Source organism: Thunnus albacares, chromosome 23 (genome assembly GCF_914725855.1).
Source record: "Thunnus albacares chromosome 23, fThuAlb1.1, whole genome shotgun sequence".
NCBI lineage: Eukaryota > Metazoa > Chordata > Actinopteri > Scombriformes > Scombridae > Thunnus > Thunnus albacares.
This window is the reverse complement of record NC_058128.1, coordinates 7,539,553-7,561,118: the sequence shown is the minus strand read 5'-3', so window position 1 is coordinate 7,561,118 and position 21,566 is coordinate 7,539,553. Positions and strand designations below refer to the sequence as shown.

The 21,566-nt window shown below is 39.8% G+C and overlaps 1 protein-coding gene across 8 annotated transcripts in view; it reads left to right on the top strand.

Moving 5' to 3' along the window:
- ppp1r12a (protein phosphatase 1, regulatory subunit 12A) overlaps window positions 1-14,780 on the top strand; it is a 54,180-nt gene extending 39,400 nt beyond the window's left edge. For 4 of the 8 annotated variants that reach the window (XM_044343210.1, XM_044343209.1, XM_044343208.1 and 1 more), the window contains 12 exons: window positions 181-348; window positions 1,839-1,929; window positions 2,329-2,511; window positions 2,790-2,964; window positions 4,136-4,257; window positions 4,418-4,483; window positions 5,898-5,914; window positions 6,019-6,139; window positions 6,763-6,867; window positions 6,967-7,014; window positions 8,087-8,137; window positions 10,073-11,101. In XM_044343210.1, coding sequence (XP_044199145.1) covers window positions 181-348; window positions 1,839-1,929; window positions 2,329-2,511; window positions 2,790-2,964; window positions 4,136-4,257; window positions 4,418-4,483; window positions 5,898-5,914; window positions 6,019-6,139; window positions 6,763-6,867; window positions 6,967-7,014; window positions 8,087-8,137; window positions 10,073-10,210 — 1,285 coding nt within the window. In that variant the 3' untranslated portion in view covers window positions 10,211-11,101. Of the gene's footprint in view, window positions 1-180; window positions 349-1,838; window positions 1,930-2,328; window positions 2,512-2,789; window positions 2,965-4,135; window positions 4,258-4,417; window positions 4,484-5,897; window positions 5,915-6,018; window positions 6,140-6,762; window positions 6,868-6,966; window positions 7,015-7,194; window positions 7,229-8,086; window positions 8,138-10,072; window positions 11,102-12,630 lie in introns of those variants that run through there. The other 4 variants (XM_044343211.1, XM_044343205.1, XM_044343206.1 and 1 more) reach the window with 3 other exon arrangements.
- The last annotated feature ends 6,786 nt before the right edge of the window (window positions 14,781-21,566 follow it).

Sequence of the window (21,566 nt, the reverse complement as noted above, 5' to 3'; positions counted from 1 at the left end):
AAGAAAATACATAAAAATGAACGTTATGATATATTGGGTGTAGGAATCGGACTGTATCTGACCACCAAAATGGCAACCAGCACACATGGCGCCACTTTAAAGCCCTCTACGCCCACAAATGTCAGTTTTATAAAGCCAGTCGAAATGAATGCTGTCAGGCTAAGCGAGGTGTGTCAACAGGTACTGGTCAGAGGAGAGTGCAGAGAGGGAAAAGGAGAAGGAGAGGGAGTCTGCTGCAGTCATCCCCACTATAAACACTGGCTCTACTACGACCACCACATCTACCACTACCACCACCGGCATATCTACCACTACCACCGGCCCCGGCACTGGCTCTGAAAGACGCAGGTAAGATACGCACACACACACACAACTTTTACCTACATAACTCATACATGCATGTCCTTTATATTGAGTAAATTACATCATAGGATTTTTGTTTGTTTGTTTTTGTCACACATAACTAACTCAAACATCAGAAAACAGTGTTTCTCTCTTAAGATTTGAAATAATATAATAATGAAGCACAAAGATGGGGATCTGAATCCTGGATTCTGATCTTAATCAATGTTTTTGTGTGCTCATTCAGGCCTGTTATTAAATATGTGAACTTATTAGAAATTATGGATAGATGCATTTCGTTTGATAACATACAGCTTGTATTTCAGGCTTGTTTACTTCAATGTTTATTGCTGCATCTATTTTGGGTTTAGTGGAAATGTTCAGCATCCCATGTTGTGTTTTTTTTTTTTATACCGACATGAGTTTAAATTGCTGGAAAAAATTATTTACTATAATTGTTTATCTGTTTTCATAAAAATTTGAGGTAACTCAGAAGTTGGTGGAAAATATTTACTGTAAGAAGCTTCCAGAAATATTGGCGTAAACATTAAAATCTTCCATCAAACAGTAATCCGGATGCATTTCCTCTGTTTGAGAAAGGGGTGTGTGTGTTTGATCTTCATCTCTGTACACACACGAGGGAGGGAGAGTTTGTCTGTGTCTGTCTGTGAGAGAGAGGGAGAGAGAGGGAGCACGTGTGAGAGTGTCACAGTTCGTGCGTTTGAGTGGGGTCGAGTGCATGTCTTCCTGTTGCAGCGCTGAAATAAGCCACCTGTCATGGTGGGGAGTGGGGAAGGGCTGCTTCACAGCCCAGACTGCTCCAGCGACTTCTCCTTATATGGAAGGAGGGCAGAAGCTGCACATTTTCCTCAAGGCCAAAGCTCCGATCTCCTCTGAATGAGTTCATGCTTCTGTGTGGCCAACGGAGGCAGACAGAGAGAAAGTGCTAGAATAGCTCATTGTTGGAGTTCCCAAATTGTGTTGCCTGTTCAGCTTGAGACTTAAAGTTAAACATGCAGATCTAAACCCTTGATTTACCACAGTAGCTCAAAACTACTATGAGGATTGTTTTGAAAGCTTTTTTTCTGGGGGAAACACAACCATGATCTTTTCCAGGAATATCCTGCTTCACCTACATCTTCATTGCAGAACATTTTTTTGACATAGATACCTGCTTCACCTTCACACCATTCACACCAAACCTAGAAGGTTCCCAGTTTGGCTGCTGAGCAGGAATTATCTTCTTACTTTTACCAGTTAGTTTATAAGTTAGAACAGCCACACTTCTGGTTATAAGCACCTCATGTAACCTTACGATACCATACTACCGTACACGGTGATGATGATAGTTAATAATTCTATTTTTGGAACAGAGGTTACTTGAAAAATTAGTCTTGATGGTTTCCCCATCTGAATAATCATTTAATGCCAAAGTTCAGTATTGCTGTTGTTATTGTAGAGTGAGTATTAACCTCGGGTGTGTTTGTGTGTCTCAGGTCCTATCTGACACCTGTGCGAGATGAAGAGTCAGAGTCTCAGAGGAAAGCTCGCTCCAGACAGGCCCGACAGTCGAGGAGGTCCACCCAGGTTAGTTCACTTCATCACCTTTTGTTGTTTTCCACCCAAAAGAACCAACAGGCAGAATGATATTGGACTCCCTCATCAAAACAAAATGTTCAAAAATGGTGACTTGGTTTGGAAGTCACTGTTTTTGGTGGTTTGGAATTATGGTTTTATTGCTGTAGACTGTCTATAAAACAATAAATGATGTTATCCTGATTGAAACAGTAGTCTTTGTGTACACAGGCAGCACTTCACATCCTGTACAAAGAGCTGATGCATTTACAAGCTGACAGATTTGAGCTTTTTCATTTTTTTTTTGCAAAAAGGGATCTACTTTGATTTTTGACTTTACCGCAGAGCTTCTGTAAACAAACACAATCATAGCCACGAAACAGAAACGTAAATACTTCTCTCCTCTTCCAGGGTGTGACTCTGACTGACCTGCAAGAGGCCGAGAAAACTATCGGCAGGAGTCGTACCTCAAAGACCCGGGAGGAGGAGAAGGAGGAGAGAGAGAAGCAGGACAAGGAGAAGCAGCAGGAGGAGAGGAAGGAGACGGAGACCAAGGAGGACGATTACCGATCGAAGTACCGCAGCTTCGAAGAGGTTCGTTTCTCCTCTGAGCTGAACGCACGTGTGTCTTAACATTCAACTGGTGTGAATAACGATGAGTAAATGGACATTAAAATGTTAATGATTTGTCCAAACATGCATTTTAAACACTCGGAGTGGATCAAATAGTTGAAAACATCACAAAAATATTCAAGGAGCTTAATCATAATTACAACAGCAGTGACACAGTCAAGTCATTAAATTAAATCGCCGTTTAGCAGCGTCAGTTTTCTGTCAGCTTTTAAGTGTTCTCTCTCCTCTCTTTCTACCAGCGCTACCGGCCATCATCTTCCTCCTCCACCTCAAACATTTCCTCAGTCAGCACTGCCTCCACCCCGTCCTACTCTAGCACCGCATTGTCCTCCAGTTCCAGCTCCCTCAACAGGCCTAACAGTCTGACAGGGATCACCTCCTCCTATAGCCGTTCCTCAAGAGATACAGAAAAAGGTCAGTAAAATCCTCCCCCCCCACCCACACACACACGAAATATGTCTTAAATTTTGAAACCCTCCAAACACAACTCTTGTTTATAGTTTTAAGTGGCACGTAATATTTATTTACATCCTTTCAGTTGTCTGAAGCTCCACTGAAAATCCTTGCTTGACCTTGTTGACCTTCATCCAAATACCTTGCTCTCTCTAGTATTAACAGCAGCAAACTAGTCAACTTAATCAAAATAGTCCAAAATCATAATTATTATCTAATAATGATGATTATGTTTGTGTTAAAACTTCAATCTGGCCTCAAGTCTCAGTATCTCTTTTTCGGTTGGTTGTCTGCAGTCAGTTTAACAGTCAGTACAAAGTGAAATAACAGAAAACGGTATTCCCTCTGATTTAAAGCCATATATGCGCAGCATTTGGACGCATGACAGGTTCTTCTGAATTCCACCTGATGCTGGTATCTGTCTCCACAGGTCCAACATTCACATGGGCAAACTGCCACAGGCTGATTAAGGGCACTGAGACAGAAAGGGATTGGGTTGCCTTTTAAATTAAGTAGCTCTTCTCTTAACGAATAAATCCATGAAGCATCACCGGGGAAAATAGAAGGCAGCTTTAGTCTGTTCAACTGAAGGAAACACTGACTGCTTTGTTCTCCCACCACTAAAGCCTTTTTTTTTTGTTGTTTTTTTTTTTTGTCCTCTAAACTTGAGCCAAGTCAAGTTGTTGTCCTGACTGTGCTTTGTGCGGTTAAATCCTTGCCTTGTTTAACCTGAACTTTTCCAGTCTTCAGTTTGTTAGGATTGCTTATTTGGCAGTTGCACACTGTTGTCAAAATAAAAAAAAGGGTCAAATAGTGCTGAAATACAAGGCAGGAGGTCAAAAGCAGATGATTCAGGGATGTTATTACTCACTTAAACTCTGTTAAAAGCATGTTGCACAAGACTGCCGGCCATCTCCATTTATATAAGACTTGACAAAATCCAAACGATGAGAGATGCACAAGGTTTACTTCAAAGTTAACGCTGGAGAGTCAACAGGTTGAAGAGATGTCATTTTGTAGGTCTTTTCGTTATATTTTTGATATCATGGCAGCATTATCACCTATATATATGTGTGTGTGTGTGTATATATATATATATAGTTTACCTGTCGACATTCTTCCTAATGAACAGAAACTGACAAAAAGGAGGAGGAGAAGGAGGGAGAGGACAAGTCCCAGCCCCGCTCCATACGGGATCGCAGGCGGCCCCGCGAGAAGAGACGCTCCACCGGGGTCTCCTTCTGGACCCAGGATGTAAGAGTTTCTCACATAAAGTTTTCACAGCGCTCTTTCCTCTTTCATGAGGTGCAGCACTTCCTCTTTGATCATTCGGGTAGCGGAGAGCTGGAGGCAGAATGTAACTCTGCTGTCTGTGTTTTTGTTTTGTTTTTGTTTTGTTTTTTTCCCCCCTCAGGGTGATGAAAATGACCCTGATCAGCAGTCTGACTCAGAGGAGGGCAGCACCAAGGGAGAGCCACAGGTAACTCTCTCTCTCACACACACACACACACACACACACACACACATACAGAGGACAGAAAGTAGATAAAACTGACTTTTAAGTAGGAGCCCTGCAGCCTGACAGCCAGATCAAGCCAGTCCTCTTTTCTTGCTTCTCAGCTTTTGTTGTACGATGGGACTTCAGTTTGATTTTTTCCTCTTCTGCATTTATTCTCTATTCTGGTCCTTCCTCATGCAGTGAAGGCCAAGCAAGTCAACCAGCCTTTGATATTCACAAGCCTACCCTGGACAGCTATGATTTCCTCCCCCTCCCACTTATCTTTCCTTCTCACCTCCTGCGGCCTTTTGAAATTTTATTGTTCTCCTCTATTTCCATCTTCCGGTGATTGTCCGGTTGCTACGGTGACCTTGCACACCAAAAGTAGCTGCGACCCTCGCTCAGAAGGTTTTTAAAAACATGCCTACATACATAATGGAAAAGGAGTCAGGGCACACACACACACATGAGGAGTTTTTCCAAATGTGAAATTTGGAGATTAAAGAGGAGCAAAAAGACTTTTGCCGGCAGGGAAAACTTACTGTTTGAACGGGAGTGTGGAGAGCAGACGGTAGTAGTTTACTTGAGTACAATCAGCAGGCCATCAAGGAAGAGCTACACTTTACACAGCTGCCAGCCATCGCTCGCTGCAGGACGGTGTAAAGGGCGGAGCAGCTACAGAGCACTAAATAGGAAACAGGCAATTATCTCTGCATGGAGATAGAAAAGCTTACAGGAAAAGCTGCAGAGTCAATCTTTCAAGTCTGGTACTCTCAATTAAAAGTACCCACATGTTCAAATATTTTCTTTGGAGCAGGTTTGATTACTCTTCAAGACTTTAAATGGCAAAATATTGAACTTTGCTAACAGACGAGAGATTACAGACATATCTCATGTGTGGAGTAATGCACATCGAGTGGCTGTTTATCTGATCAAAACATTTCCCTGGAAAGCTCATAGGACTGTTGATCGTTGCGTCACCGCCCTCCGTCCGTCTCAGGAAGCCGACTGTGATTTTTTTAAAATAGCTGGATGCTCGACCCTCCAACCTGACCTCCCTATCTGATGTCTGGCCCTATCCGGTCCTCCGGGCGCAGCAGGCCTCCAGGCGCTGGCTGGCATGGCAGATGTTGAGGAGTTAGTGTGTATGTATTTGTATGTAGTGCAGTGTGTAGGAGGCTGATCTGTAAAGGGAGTGAAGGTCAGGTGCAGAGACATATGGAGAAGGCGGTAGCTTGAGGGAGAATCTGGAGTCTAAAATGAGAAACACAACTGATTTCATTGTTTGTTTTTTGGACATGTGATGCACTTCAGTTTTATGTAAATGTTTCCAGACTATGCAAAAGTGTTTTTCTGTTTATGGTCATTAACATTTGCTTTGTTGTTTGTTTTACAGAGTGACAGATTGTCCAGGTATGTTTTACCCTCTTCATGTCTTGCTCCTTCTTAATATCTTTGATCTATCTGTGTCACTGAACAGTTTGATTTCAAACAAAAGTCTGTCGTTACTGTCGCAGGAACGAGAGCAGCACTTCATCCATAGATCGCAACGACACTCTTTTTAGCCGTGGCTATGGTGAGAGTCGGAGGCCATACTCGAGCCGACTGGATAGAGATGATACCACTGACTATAAGAAGGTACTGTATATGTAATATTTAGCTTTACTTGGTTGTGGACTCGTCATACAGATAAAATACTTTAAAAAACGTTTGCCAGGTAGCCACATCACTGCTGCAGCTGACTTGGCTGCAGACTTCGAAGGATCCCGATTATTATTTTGAAGGCTGACAAGTGAAGCAGTTTGACTCTTGTTCCTTCATGCTGTAATGAAAAAAATATTTAAAAGATGAAGATACCAAGAAAATGTTGCACCTTACAGCAAAAATAAAGTTTTCTTTTGATATGACTGATATCGCACACAGTCCTAGACATGAACACCTCTGTAATCTAAAAAATGTGAACACACGTGTGAAGTTGCACCAAAACACTGATGTACAACTTTATTTTTATTTAGATGACTGTTATATAAATCTTGACCAAGGAGATAACAGTTCAGGCAGCGCCCAGGCGACCTCGTCCCTAGTCACAACATTACTATAAGATTGTTTACTTTAGCGCCGTCTCTATGGCAACAATCAAAGTCAGGTCAGCTCGACCTAGGAAGAAGACCGCTGTCTGTCCCTCAGTGTCTGCTTGTCAAAGGAGCATTTTCATACAACGATGATGTTTGATTGTTGTTATTTCGGCCTCTTGTCTTCAGCTCTACGAGCAGATCTTAGCTGAGAACGAGAAGTTGAAGGCCCAGTTACGTGACACAGACCTGGAGCTGGCAGACTTGAAGCTACAACTAGAGAAGGCCACGCAGGTAAGCCGAGCTCACACCGCCTCAGCCCATCAGTATAAAGGTTGATCAGATAATTAGGATTCCTGACATGTGTTTTTTTTTCTCTCTCTCTCATCACAGAGGCAGGAACGCTATGCTGACCGGTCACAGCTTGAGATGGAGAAAAGGGTAATTACAGAATCGGTTTAACCCGCCTCTCCTACAAATGTCCTTCCTTGTTTTTAATAATGCAGATATATTTATGCTGTTTTTTCTCAAATCTGTCTCTAAATAAATATAGAAGTTGATTTTTAAATCCGACCTGCTTTAAACATCACGGTAACACTTCCAATGGGTTTATGTCTGAAGGTAACAAGCAGGCCCCAATATCATCTGGGTGGTGGTATGATCTTAGCCTGAGTTTATTATTTTTTATTATTTTCATATCAGTCTACTCTCTGCTGCTGGCTGTCATATCACACAAGCCCTTTTATAGCTGGGGTCAAAGGGACTTCCTCCCTCCTCGCCACCCAGAACACACCGCCACCTTCTCTTTCACCTGTTTTTGAACCTCAGAGCCAGCGTGTGGTCACTACTTCTCAAGACTTTTTTTTTTTTTGAGTGTGTGTGAATGTGTGTGTATCTCAATTTGATCAGAAAGTAGAATCATAGATTAAAGTACCTGTGCATGTGTGTTTTCATGCTTTTTTTTCACTCATTCAATAATCATGCCGGCGTCTGTCTATAGCTGCAGCTGTGTAGCCATGACATCATATAACCCCTGATTTGTTAACTTCATCCCATATTTTAAAGCCCGTGCTGTAATCTAAGCCAGATCATTTGCCATGTGTCATTCGTCCTCACAACCTTCTTTTTTTAAAAAAAAAAAACAAGAATGTCCTTTTTCTCTTGCTCAAAAAGACATTCTGACCTCTCTGTCCATGAGTCATTTCATTAACTCGCCATCCAACACGACCTCTAAACTTTCCCCATTTTTCTCGACTCATTGCTGACTCATTACATCTAAATTACTGAACATGTAAAAAGTCTGAAGTGGCTGTTGCTTGCAGACGCCTCACAAGATCCGCGTGTGTTCAAGTGTGTGCTATCGCTACACCCTCACCATCTTCCACACCTTATTTTATGCTGCGTGTGTGTGTGCGTGTGTGTAGAGCCTTCACTTTAGTGTGTTTTAATGCTAAATGTTTCTGTGACGTGCATGGGGATGCGGGGGTTAACCTGTTGTTCTCCGTCCCTGCAGGAAAGAAGAGCTCTAGAAAGGAAGATTTCTGAGATGGAGGAGGAACTTAAGGTACCGCCACACATCACACACACACACACACACACACACACACACACCGCATTTTATTTTCTCAACATGTTCAATAAGCTTTTGAAGATTTCCACTAATGGACTCAGGACTAGTGTGTAGGTGGTATTTATAAAGCTAACATCTGTCACTTTATGATCCTTAAATGAATCCAGTTAATAAAACCTTAATGTTTGTAAAAGGGGGTCATAAGAGAAGTCAAGTATCTCAAATGTCATGATGCTTGAAGGAGCATTTTTTTTGGTTAATCACAGTAGTTTCAACCATCACTTCTATGGGTCACATTATAATAAATTGTACTCACAAGAATAATTGACTGAGACATAACGGAAAATGTCTCTGGATCTGGGATGGCAGCGATATTGCTTTAACAAAGCTCGATGGGGCAAGAAATGAGAGCAGTCAGGCAATCAGAGCAGTCAGCAGATTATCCAGATTATCTCAACTACTTTATTTGGAAGTAAAATCAAACCGCTTGTGTTTCTTGTCTTTTTAGCGGCGTCGCTGTTTTCCCAGATCTCAGCAATTTATATCTTTAGCACATGAGAAAGCTGTAAAAATAAGCCCTCGGTCATATAAAAATTTAATTTCACTTCAAATATGCTGTAATGAGCCAATAATACATGATATGAGATATTTTATGAATTAATAAAACTGTTTTAATTAAATACGGCTGCCACAGTCACAAATAAGTCATTGGGTGTTGCCAAATCTATGTAGACAAATAAAGTTTTGTATCAAAAATACCGTATTGACCCTAATAGAAGAGAACCTCCTCTTGCTTTGGAGGAACAGAACATTTTTAGACTTGTCCTGTCAGGAAAGTTTCCCCAAAACACTAACGGTCCACATCCTTGAAGCATTTTCTCTTGTAAAAGTGAAACATTTCAATTTAAGCAGAATATAAATCTCATATCTGTAGAGCTTAACTATCAGTTTTAAGATCATACAGTCTCCAGTCAGGCTTTTGGATTAGTCAGAATAATTTTCTTTGACAAGATGACACCTCTAATTCCTTTTTTACCCGTCAGGAATTTATTTCCCCCGTAGCAGCAAAAACGCATCACAGGAGCCGTCAGAAAACTGCTCCAAGTTAAATCCCACTAATTAAACTCTTACACATCTAAAAACACACACACACACACACACACGTTATTAACAGAAACCCGCTAGCCTAGCAACAATCAGGCTACAAGCAACCCAAAATGCAACACTCTCTGTAGCAGCCAGTATTTGCTCCATAAATGTCCAGTCCCAGTACTCTACCTCAGCTCTGCCTCCATCTTTAGCCTCCTTGTATACCTGCTAAATATTCACATGTGCATCTGTTATTGTGTTCAGGGCAGATCTCAGCTCAGCGGTTGTAATCTATGTTGACATAACATTTAAACTCTTCTATCCAGACAGCCAATTAAACAGTCCCTTTTCTGGAAAACTGATTGACAAGGTAGTAGGAGAGAAAAGGAAAAAAAAAAACTCCATTAAGATCTAGTAAGCAAGTGTTCTTCCCATCGCTGTGATAACAAAGTGTGTTTATTTTTAGGTGGTAGAACATCTGGCCGATCTTATCAGTCTCACTTTTCCATTCTATCTACAAGCATCATGCCGAACGGGGGGAAAACTCTTTTATCATTCCTTCGGTTTCCAAAAATCTGTCCCCATTTTTCTAACAATCTTCCTTTTTCTGTTTTCCCTTTCTCCTTCTCTCGGTCCCTCTTCTTCTCTCTTCATTTATATTGTCCTGTCTTTCATTAATCCTTTCTCTCTCCCTAATTTTCTTGAAAAACACCTGTCTCCCTTTTTGCCATTCTGTCACTCTCCCACCATCTTTTCTGCCTCCTCCTCCTCCTCCTCCTCCCTCGCTCTCTTCTTTCTTTGTTCTCCTCTGTTGTGGTTGTTGTTTTCCCCCCCCTGCAGAACCTCCCCCAGGTAAAGCAGGTTCAGGCCCTGCGGCAGATTAAGGAGCGGCTGCAGGCTGAGAACCGGGCCCTGGCCCGCGTGGTGGCAAAGCTCTCGCAGTCCGCCTGCAGCCAGCTGCCCAGCGTCGACCTCTAAGCCACGTCCGTCTGTCCACCACCATCTCCACCTCCTCCTCCTCCTCCTTCTTCTTCTTCCTCCTCCTCCTCCTCACCTCCCTCCCCCTTCCCAACCCCATTCTTCTCATGCTCCATTCGCGCTCTGCCCCGCACACATAGACAGGCAGGTGCCCAGCCGCCCAACCATCACTGGTTTTGTAAACTCCTCTTCCTGCCCCCCCCCCCCCCCCCCCCCCCCTGCCTCCCCAGAGCTTTTGGTTTTCAGATTGGGGAGGGTTTTTTTTTTTTTTTTTGGTTTTGACAACAGGACACTCTCCTTTTACAGTACACAACTGTCAGGTGCTTTCCACACCTCTCAGTGCATGAAAACATCTGAAATATACCAAACAGCTGCGACAGGTGTCTAAATTCACTCCAAATGTTGATGATTCATGAAATCTTCATGTACTGTAAAGGAAAGTGTCCTCTTTGTAGTTTCTAGTTGTGACGCTTCCATCAGGGAGCTCAGTTGTTCAGTTTGGCTTGTTCTGGCTTCTTTGCATGAAGTGGCTTCCTTTTTGTGGCATCAACGTTTTGGCCCCAAAATCTTCAGAGACTTGAACCCTTTTTTTTTGTTTTCTTTTCCTCCTCCCCCTCTGTACCTCTGTACCAAAATTTAATTTGACAGATGACATCAACAAATCATTGAGCCCGTCACGTACGCTGACAGGCTCATTTGGTCACTGGTTTCAGCGTTTTTGCTTGAAGTTCAATCATTTTCTGAAGTGTAGTGAATTAATTCACTCGCACGTCAGTTGATTGTCATCTGTAATAAATTGAAAGTTTGTTTTTCAGGGGACTGAAATGTTTGTCAGTGTTGTATGTCAATAGAGAACCTCTGAAAACTGTAGAACATGATTTCTACCTTAAGTCCTCGACTCTGCATCCTCTGTACATTTTAAAATAACAATTTAGTTTCCACTGTAATATCTGTGATCATCATCCAGAAGCATCCTACAAGTGAATTTTCGATCGCCATTGTGGTTTTATTGGAGTTATTCATGTTTTATGACTTTTGTTCAGTATGTCTGACAAATGTTGAACTTCTTTTCAAATCCACAACAGAAAATGTATTGATTGATGCCCCTAACATGTTTGCAGTCAGTCAGTCTATACAAGATGTCCATCATTGATTACTAGAAACATCAGAAAAGAGAGTGATGTCTCTCAGCCATTAAAGAGTGTTTTATTATTTGGATACTACTAATTCATACTCAAATTGATTATTTATGAGCACAAATTAATAAAACATATTGTTAAATGTGTTTTTGACATTTAGTCATTTTAACATTTTAATGAAATATGTTTAGGGACGTCTCTATCCAAAATCAAAAGAAAATGCATTAGATACAAGCAGCTCATTTAGATTACGTTGTCCATATTCTGACAGCTTTACACGTTTTATTTTGCACTGCATCAGGCTACACAGTGGTAGACGTGCTTGTAACGACCATAGTTAGCCATTTTAGCATTACTGAAACAAAATCTAATGTAGCTCATGAGAGGAAACAGGTGTGCTTCTCCTGCACTGAAACTCAGTCGAGTGCTCTGCCTTCAAAAAAAAAAAAAAAAAAAAAGCAGTGTCTATTTTCTCTTGAACAAAGTCAGAAAAAAGGCGACACTCCATAGTTAAAAAACAAAAAGATTCACCTCATGTATTGGTCTTTGAGATGAATTTATTCACAATCAATAGGCTGACATCTAATGTAGCATCACAACTGTTAAAAAAAAAAAAAAAAGAGCTTTGATGGATGAGGGTAAATGTAATGTGATTACTACAGTATCCAGTATTAATTCAGTATTTGTAGGAGCATAAATACCAAACAGAGCTGCTAACCTGCTGCAAAAGTAACTTAACAGTAATCTGAGAGCACAAATACCGATTTTTTTTTTTTTTTTATTATTATTTAAATAAAAAGAAAAGCTCCAGACATCTTCCAGGCTCTGTCAGATACCATATAATGATGAAGATTTTGAATTGTTGTTTACATGAGAGCAAATAAAACCAGGACTGTTTTTGTCTCTGCTGTGTATTTTTCTGGCTGCCAGTGAGCAGCCATTGAGGTTCTGCATGGCTTTCTCAGGATCTTTTGGCCTGTGGTGTGCCCGCTTTTTTTTTTTTTTTTTTTTAATGTTTCTGTCTCTCTGGACTTGAAACAAAGATGTGATTGAAAATTTTTTTTTTTAAGGAGAAAAAACATGAGATATGCTGTGTGACTCAAGGATTGCTTACACAGGCTGCAATTAACAGTTTGTTAAAAAAAAAAAAAAAAAAAAAGTTAAAAACCCGACCTGACTGGTTTAACAACAACAACGTGTATCTGTCAAGACTTGTCTAAGCCTTCTCTCTCTCTGTGTCTCTCCCTCCCTCCCCTGTTTCCTTTTTTTATTCCCTTTCAGATGCTCCCAGACTTGAAAGCAGACAACCAGAGACTAAAGGACGAGAACGGAGCACTCATTCGAGTCATTAGCAAGCTTTCCAAGTAGAACAGAACCCCCCCCGACCCCCCCACCCAGCCCCTTCACCCCACCCCGCCGCCCCGTCTTCTGCACCCCCCTACCCGCCTCTAGTCCCCCATGGCAGTGACTAATGGAATTGCACATTTAGATATTAATTGCAACAGACATCAGAGACAAGACTCCTTTTTTTTTTTTTTTTTTTTTTTTTTTTTCTTTTTCTCCTCCCAACTCTTTTATCTCCCTTTTTGCTCCTCCACCACCACTTGCAGCATCAACCCATCCATCCATCCATCCATCCATCCTCCCTACGCGCCGCCGCCACCACCACCACCACCACCACCACCACCTCCTCGACAACGACGACTTATAATCCACTTTGATTCTGTGGCTGCTGTCCTGATAGAACCACTGAGTTTACAGAGCAAAAGGAAAAAGGGTTGTGTGATCAGCATGTTTAAAAAAAAAAAAAAGAAAAAAAAAAAAAGCATTGTGGGCGGGGAAAGCCTGAAAACTATTTAACCAATAAGCCTTAGTTGTACATAAAAAAGAGAAAAAAGAAAACACTTGCATCGATCTCTTCTCTCTCTCTCTCTCTCTCTCTCTCAGTCTCTCTCTCTCTCTCTCTCTCTCTCGGCTATCACTGAAGAACAGATATTATCCAACACCTGATTTTATTTGTGCCACAATCTCTTATTTGATGTTTTTTTTTTTTTTTTTTCCTCCTCCCGTGTAAGTGTTGTGTGCTGTGCAGTTTCTTCATCCCTTCCCCCGACGCCCCTAAAGTGCCACTTCTGCCCCATATCAGCTTCTTGTGGCCCCCCGTTTCCTCCTTTTTTTTTTTTGTTTTTCTTTTTAAAAACACACACAGATCACCAGTGCACACACACAAACACTCGCCCACTCTCCTCCCTCTCCCCTCCCTCCCCCCCATCCCCTCCCTCCCCCCCATCCCCTCCCTCCATTTTTGTACCTCTGTGTGTCTTCCTCCAAGAGGGAATAAAAAAAAAAAAATTGAATTCTCGCTTTAGCGAAACGAGGCGGACCTGGTGGAATTTAAGCTTTCACTGTATGTGCAATATGCATTTTTTTTAATGCTTTAATGATGAGTCCATCACAAGTAGGATTTTTTCACTCTTCCACCGCTTCCATCGCTCACCTTCCTCCCCTCTTTAATTTTTTTTTTTTTTTTTTTTTTTTTTTTAAGTTTGTAGTGTAGTCAGTTTATACTCTGTATTCCTCACTTTGTTTTAGCAGGTACTGAGTGATGCTGTATATACCTGTATGTATTTTGTTTGAGACCAGCACATGGCATGCATTTATGGTTCCCGTCTGTTACTATTAAAAGTATATAAATTCCAGAGGACAAAAAGGTGTGTTTTAATTATTATTTTTTTTCTTTTTATAGTCTAAAGACATTGGATACAGTACTTTAGAGCCTCTCTCTTAAACAGGACGGCTACAAGTGTTCAGTGCTTTTTTTTTTTTTTTTTTTTTTTTTTTTTTTTTTTTTCCAGTTTAAAATAAGTGTTCACATAATTGTGAGATTTAAAAAAAATAAAATAAAAATAATCGCTTCACTACATTTCACTTTCATTGTATTCAGTATCTTGGAAGAGTGCTGTTAATTTTGTTTCCAATTTTTTAAAGCTGTAGTATTATAGCCAAGGTGTTGTCACTAAATAATAAAAATAAAAAATTAAAAAAAATATCTTAGGTATCGCTAACCCAGTCCTTTTTACAATGTCTACATGCACTGTCAATGCCATGTGAGGAGTCTTGATGTCAGGTTAAAAAGCAAATCGCCACCATCAAATGTTCCATGCATCTGAAAACATTTCATGCATTTCAGTGGCCTTTTTAAGGATATTTTAGTAAAAGAAGAAGAAAAAAAAAAAAGTCACTGCAGATAGACTGATGACCATCTACTCTGGTTTAGACTTTGTTTTGTTTTTTTTGTTTTTTTGTTTTCTTTTTTTTTTTTTTTCCCCGTCATCTTGTAAAATAGGTGTGTGGCTTAATACATGCAAGCTGTGCTGTGACTACCAACCACTGAAGAGTTCATTAAAAATAAACTTGTACATTGTAAAGTTCCCATGTCTGATTATTTTCTTCTTTTATTGCTTTGATTTATGGAGGGAAAAAAGAGATTTTTAATCTCAAAGAGGCTGAAACAGTGGGACTCAATTAAATTTTGTAAGTGGTTTTCATTGCATTGAAAAATTATATTAAAAGATCGCCTCCAAACGTGTTTTAAGACATAAAAATATATTGCTTTGAATGATAAATTGTGTCTGATAAGGTTTTTGCACAAAAAAATTAAATTACGCTGTTAAAAATTCTTTTTAAATGAGGGAAAAATTGATGAATATACAAATATTTTCCATTTCAAAAGCTTAACTGCTGCATACAAGACGTCTCCTTCACTGTGTGTATTTGCACTGCAGGTTTCCACATCACACTTGTTCGGTACAGAACCATAATTGACTCAAAAGTAGTTGTGAATCATGCTTCTAGGTTCACGTCTTAAACTCAGATTTAAGGTCAGCACAGAGAAACTGTCCTCCTTCAGCAGATGAAGGTGAAAACAGCCTCCAACTGAAGTAACAATGAGTAAAACTCCTTTTATTTTGAGTGGAAGGGGACTTTAAATTACATAACATCAACATCTCTTTTTAGAAATAAGAGCATGACTTCCTGTTACTCTGAATAAGCCACAGAACCACCCAGTCAACAGATTTCATAGGGACTATTTTTTTTTTTTTTATTTCTGGTGGAGGCTTATTGCCTTTATTAGACAATGTACTGCAGAGAAATCACAGGAAAAGAGGGAAGAATGACGTGTATTAAAAGTCCCCAACTGGACATCAAGTAGGAATGTTGTGGTTCGTGCTCGGCGCCTTAAACTTGTACTTTCTTGGGAGGAAAACAGTCACAATGAGATCTGAATAACATCAATGGATTCCAAAAAAAATGTCTTCTACTGGGTTTTTTTAATGTCAAGTTTCAATGCTGTGATCATCACAAACAAAAACCTGTTCACCTCTATTTTATTGCAGCAAAGGTCAACATTTCAGTGGCAAAACCTGAGAATAAACCAGATCTTTTTGTAATTTTGGGTGATCTTGCCCTTTAAGGCTGTTTCTAAGCTTAAAATTGCATGTTAAAGCTCATTCCTTCTGTCTTTAATACTTCCTTAAATGCACTTAACTGACAGCAGAATAGATGAACTACTTCACCGTTGTTATGCTCCATTATACCAGTAGATGGTGCACCGCTTTGCACACTGTGTCCGTCAGGTGCATTTCACATCATTCCACTGTCAGTAAAAGGGTTTTGTTGCCACTGAGTATTAAATTCTGATCAAAACTACATCACCCATGTTTATTGATCAAATTCTCACACTTTAATACAAATTTAAAGCTGATAATGGAACAAACTGTTCACATAAACGAGCCACTCAGACTCATGTGTCTGTATTCATCAGCTGTAAGTACAATACTGAATGTCGTGCCCTCTATCTCTTGAACCGGCAGAGCCTCTCCTTCAATAACGGGGTGGGAATAAACGTCTCGTGGCAGAAGTGTGAAGTTGTACATCAATAACAAAAAAACACTCTTCTGTCTTCCCTTTTCTCCCTGAGCCCTAAAATCCCTACAGATGTATTCATTCTCCTGAATCTGCAACGCTTCACTGGTCTTTAGTGTAATCCCAGATGGCAGTGGATTTGGAACAAATAAAGTGCAGCCCAGTGTTTGATAATATAAAAAAAAAAAAACACAACCATTTGCTGCCACTTCCACCACCGAATAAGACAGATTCCTCTTTATGTGATTTATATGACTGTGATTGCGGAACTGACTTAACCGTAAGCTCTTGTCTTTGCCTGTATCGTGAATAATAACTCACAGGGTGTGACTTGCTCTCTAGGTCTGTAATGAAGAGCTCCAATCTTTAGATAAAGCTTTTAGGGATAAGCTGTGGTATCTGCTGTAATTGCCCACAGTCAGGCAAAAAGTTGTTTCTATTTTCCATTGCCTCAGCACGTGGTTAAGAAGTCTGGTTTGTGTCTTCGCTGTGACATGGACATGCTTCCTCAACTGTCTCCTGCAGATTGTCTTCATCAGGACCTGACAGAAGATAATGAGGAAAAGATCTGTTTAGACAGATTCCTGGCCCCGGAGATTGACCATGTGTAGTTAGAGTAACAAATGGTTTGAATTATTGTAGACTTCTTGTGGTATTCTCCTGGCTCGAACAGCGCATCGGCCTGTTACAGTAGTTTCTGTCAAGCTTTACCCCAATCTGAAAACTCCATCACCGGTTAAACAATGTTATAACTTGTCTCCATTTGAAGGAACATTTTTTTTACATCTTGTAGCACAAACTTTACCTTAGTGTTGACAATTTTCAAATCGTACTTTTTGAATGTAATTTTCCCAGTCTTTCAGTCTCTTATGATACCTTTGCAGAGACTTGAAAACCTGCTTTAATGAATAAGTCATCACAATCAGATCTGTCGTACGGTAATGCAGTTAAATACAAATCCATTACCAGATGATGGCGACATTACGGTAGCCCAGAGGTACAAAACACAACATTTCAGAATCTCAATATTTCAGAAAGCACAATTATTATGATGATGTTCTGTTTCTGAAATGCTGTGGTGTTTTCTGTTTTGTTGTTGTCTTTCCTTAAATGTTATTGTGTTTTGCATCTCAGGGCCTCCGTACAAATACACCAACATGCACTATATGGCCAAAAATCTTTGTTTGGGCTACATCTCTTTGTTCTAGTGAGGGGAAATCTTACTGCTACAGCATACAACAATATTTTAGACAATAATGTGCTCAAATGGGGAAAAAAAAACATTAGTATGGCCCTTTAAGTATCATGGGCAGAGCTTGTTTGTAGCCCCGCAATGTGACCAGTAATAAGTCTCAGCAGGAGCTTAGAGAAACCTGAAAAAAAAAAGTGTCGTGATTTCTGTCTGGTTTCTTTGATTTCAGACAGTAGTTCCAGCATGAAATGACGTTCTGTACTTTTCTAAGGTTGGGAATCATCCATAAAGAAGGAATTAGATCTTGGCAACTGCTGTCACACACAGAGACACTCACACTCATCCTCCCTACTCATTTTATTTCCGCCATGGCCTAATCTTCCTCTCTTCTCTACCGTAAAGTGCAGCAACCCAAACAAACCTCCTCCACAATTGCAATTTTAAACCCTCTCCCCCCCCCCCACCCCCCACCCCGAACACACACTAGACTTAGACACACTGGATGAGCAAAACCCCCTCAGTGATGAGAACAAACAGTGGCAGGGTTTCTCTCCGATGACAAACAATGACAAATCGAGGCGTCGTGATGAAGTGACAGCTCGGGTCTGTCGCTGAAACAAAGACAAACACACTCGATTAGAGGAATATGATTCAAAGCTGTGGATGCATCTTGAAAAGAGGATATAGAGACGTCTCTCTCGCTCTTTGACTGCGGTGTCACCAGCTGCATTTATTGGAAACTTAGTAAACCTGTAGTGCTAAATGATAAGTTCAATCAGTCAATGGAGGGAGAATTTATTAACAACAATTTTGATTGGTTGAGTTGTTTATGAGGCTGATGATGATTCCAGCTTCATAGATGTGAGGATTTGCTGCTTTTCTCTGTTTTCTGTTTTTCAAAATTATATATTTGAGTTTTGGACTCACAGTTGAACAAAACAACCAATTTGAAGGTGTTACTTTGGGTTTTGGGAACCTATGATGGGCATTTTTCACAGTTTTTTTTCATATTTTACGGACTAAATGATCAATTAATTAATGAAAATAAAGGATATAAATAAATGAGAGCCTTTTAAAAAGAAAGTAGGAAAAACTAGCAGCCAATCAAGTAACTGATTAAAATGATATGGTGGCTTTGAATAAAAATGTATAAATACTTGTCTGATTAACCCGATCTAACTATTTGTTCTTGTGTTTTTATACTAAAACTCAATAAAACAGAAGCCAAAAAAAGCCACGATATAAACCTGAAACACCAGATTTCACTTGAGAATGTGCTTCTGTATGAGTGTTGACATTCTTGTTGTTGTCTTTCCTGAAATGTTATTGTGTTTTGCACCTCATGGCCACCATACATGTACACCAACATGCACTATATGTTTCCTGTTTTTGAGTTTTGGACTGTTGGTTGAACAAAACAAACAATTTGAAGGTGTTACTTTGGGTTTCGGGAACTTATGATGGACATTTTTCACAATTTTTTTCATATTTTACAGGCTAAATGATCGATTGATTAATGAAAATAAAGGATACAATTAAAGGAGAGCCTATCTCTAAATAAAAATGTGTAAAAACTTGTCTGATTAACCTGATGACAACTAGTTGTTCTTGTGTTTTTATACTAAAACTCAATAAAACACAGAATCCTTCTTAAAGCCAAAAAACAACCACAATATAAACCTGAAACACCGGATTCTCGTGTGAAACATCCTCCAGTATGTGATAAGTATTCATAATATTTATGGTAACTATTAAGTGAGCTCATCTGGACACACAGAGGATTGCAAAAAAAAAAAAAATCCTCCATCTTCATTCAGTTATGTAGTTCAACCTGTGATCCAAATATAAGCAGATATATAACCATCACTGCCAAAATAAACAAACCTAAACACTCAGTTCATACTTACACTAAAACATCTAAATCTACCTTGTTAATGTCTGATGTTATGAGCAGTAAAACATGCTTATATCCTCTTTTAATTATGATCAGTTAGTTGGAAACAAAAAAAGTGCAGAATTTTCAGGCACATGTCAAATTCTGCAATTATATTTATGAATTTAGCTCAAATTTATATGGTAAACTACTTGATTGACCACCTGATTCGAGGTACAGTTATTCTTTAACTGAGTTGACTTATGCAGGACACAACTGATGGATTTTGCAGCGTGAGCAGCCGACTCAGCAACTCAAAGCTGGGGAGGGGAGGGGAGGGAGGGGGGAGGGTGGGGGGGAGGGAGGTTGGCACGCTGACCCACCCATTCAGCCACCATCACACCATCATCATCATCATCAACAGATGGCACCCTGCACAGATGGCACAGGGACGGTAACCGGGAGCCGTTGGAGGGCACAGAGGCAGATAACGGACAACAAACCTGCGAGCTGGACGGAAAATTGAATCTGTTGAATAAAGAGAAACCTTCAAAACCAACAGGAGCATAACAGAGGCTCATTATGCAGAAAAGTAATATGTTAATTCATCTTTGTCACTCATCACAAAACAAATGACACAAAGGGAAAAACAAATCCTCACTGGAGAACGCTTCATCGCTGCATTTACCCAGTAAATTTTGGATTCTCCCAAAACCCTGACAGTCCTCCTCCGGTGACCTCAAACTGACTCTCCCTCTCTCTCTGTATTTCATAGGAAGAGTGTCACTGCGAGCTCTCCGTTGTCCCTCTAATCAACTTCCTTCCTGGTGTTGACCGTGTTGTTCACAACAGAACTCCACTGACTCACAGCCTTGAGCACAGTCCAGCACTTTGATCTGGACTGAAAAATGTCAACATTCAGGGTCAAATTTAACCCGTTTTTTACATTTAAGAGCTGTAAAACATCCTGAAGGCATTTCTTTTCAGCCTGACTTTTTCCTAAGGCGATCCAGAATGTACAAAAATGGATTTAAAATGTATGAATTCTTATATTCTTGTGCAGTTCATACACATTTTTGTGCACACGAATGTACAAATTTTACCCATATTTACTCAAACATTTTGTTGTATTCTTCACCTTCTATAAAATGTTCTTCTGGATCATAATAAAGTGAGATTGTGGATGTTTTTTTCTCCAGAAACAGACAGAATACACTCTGTCTGCTCTCTGACAGCTTCATTAAGGATTAATCACATTTATTATCATTTAGGACTGATGAGGTGTTTATGAATGTAAAATAGATTCGTGGTTCAGAAGTTTGAGGTAGAAACTAATTATGAGTCAGAATATGAAGAGTATGTGAAGGTCAATTTGTTTAATATTTAGTTTATGACCAAATAGCCTCATGTGTTAAGTGCTGATTTCTCTAACATGCTAAACTAGGATGTTGAACATGGCAAATATTATATTAAATGTATTAAATGTATATATACCATCAAGTTTAAGAGATGTGGATATTTAATAGTGCCCAAGTCAGCTTTAACTCAAACAGGCTGACATTCATACTGCACAGAAAATAAATGGGAAGCAACAGATGAAATATGAAAACAATCATTTATTAATCTTCAAACAAGTCTAGAGGGGATCTTTATGTAATCACAGATACTACAGCATTGTTTACAGAAGTACATAAATAAAAATGAATAATGAAGCTAAACAAAAACTAACTTGCAAAAACTTTTGATTCATTAAAAACGTGTTATGCTTCTTTACAATGATTATGTTCCTCAGAGTCTCTTCTCTTCATAAATAGTCAAAGAAGAAGAACTTTAGCGTCCCGAATGACGTCACAGACACTTGATTTGTGCTTCTGCCCTTTCACGTAAACACAGATAATAATTTCAGCCACCGCTTTGTTCCAGACTAACTTGCATAAAAAACATTCTCTTTGTTGCACAGCTTATAATTCTCATCCTGACTGCGGCGGAGGGCATCTGCAGGACCAACATCTGGGAGGCTTGGGAGAAACATTTCTCAAATACTTACTTACTCTTGGATAAACAATTTCATGGGGGAGTGAGCTCGGTGTAGGGCTCTCTAGCTACAAAATTACCCACCTAATAGCTTCTGACTGAAACATTAGTGTCAAATAAATGAAAACGTGTGAATGCAAGAGTGGCTATTACACTGTGTTATGTTTGATATAAATTTCAGGTATACTTGCG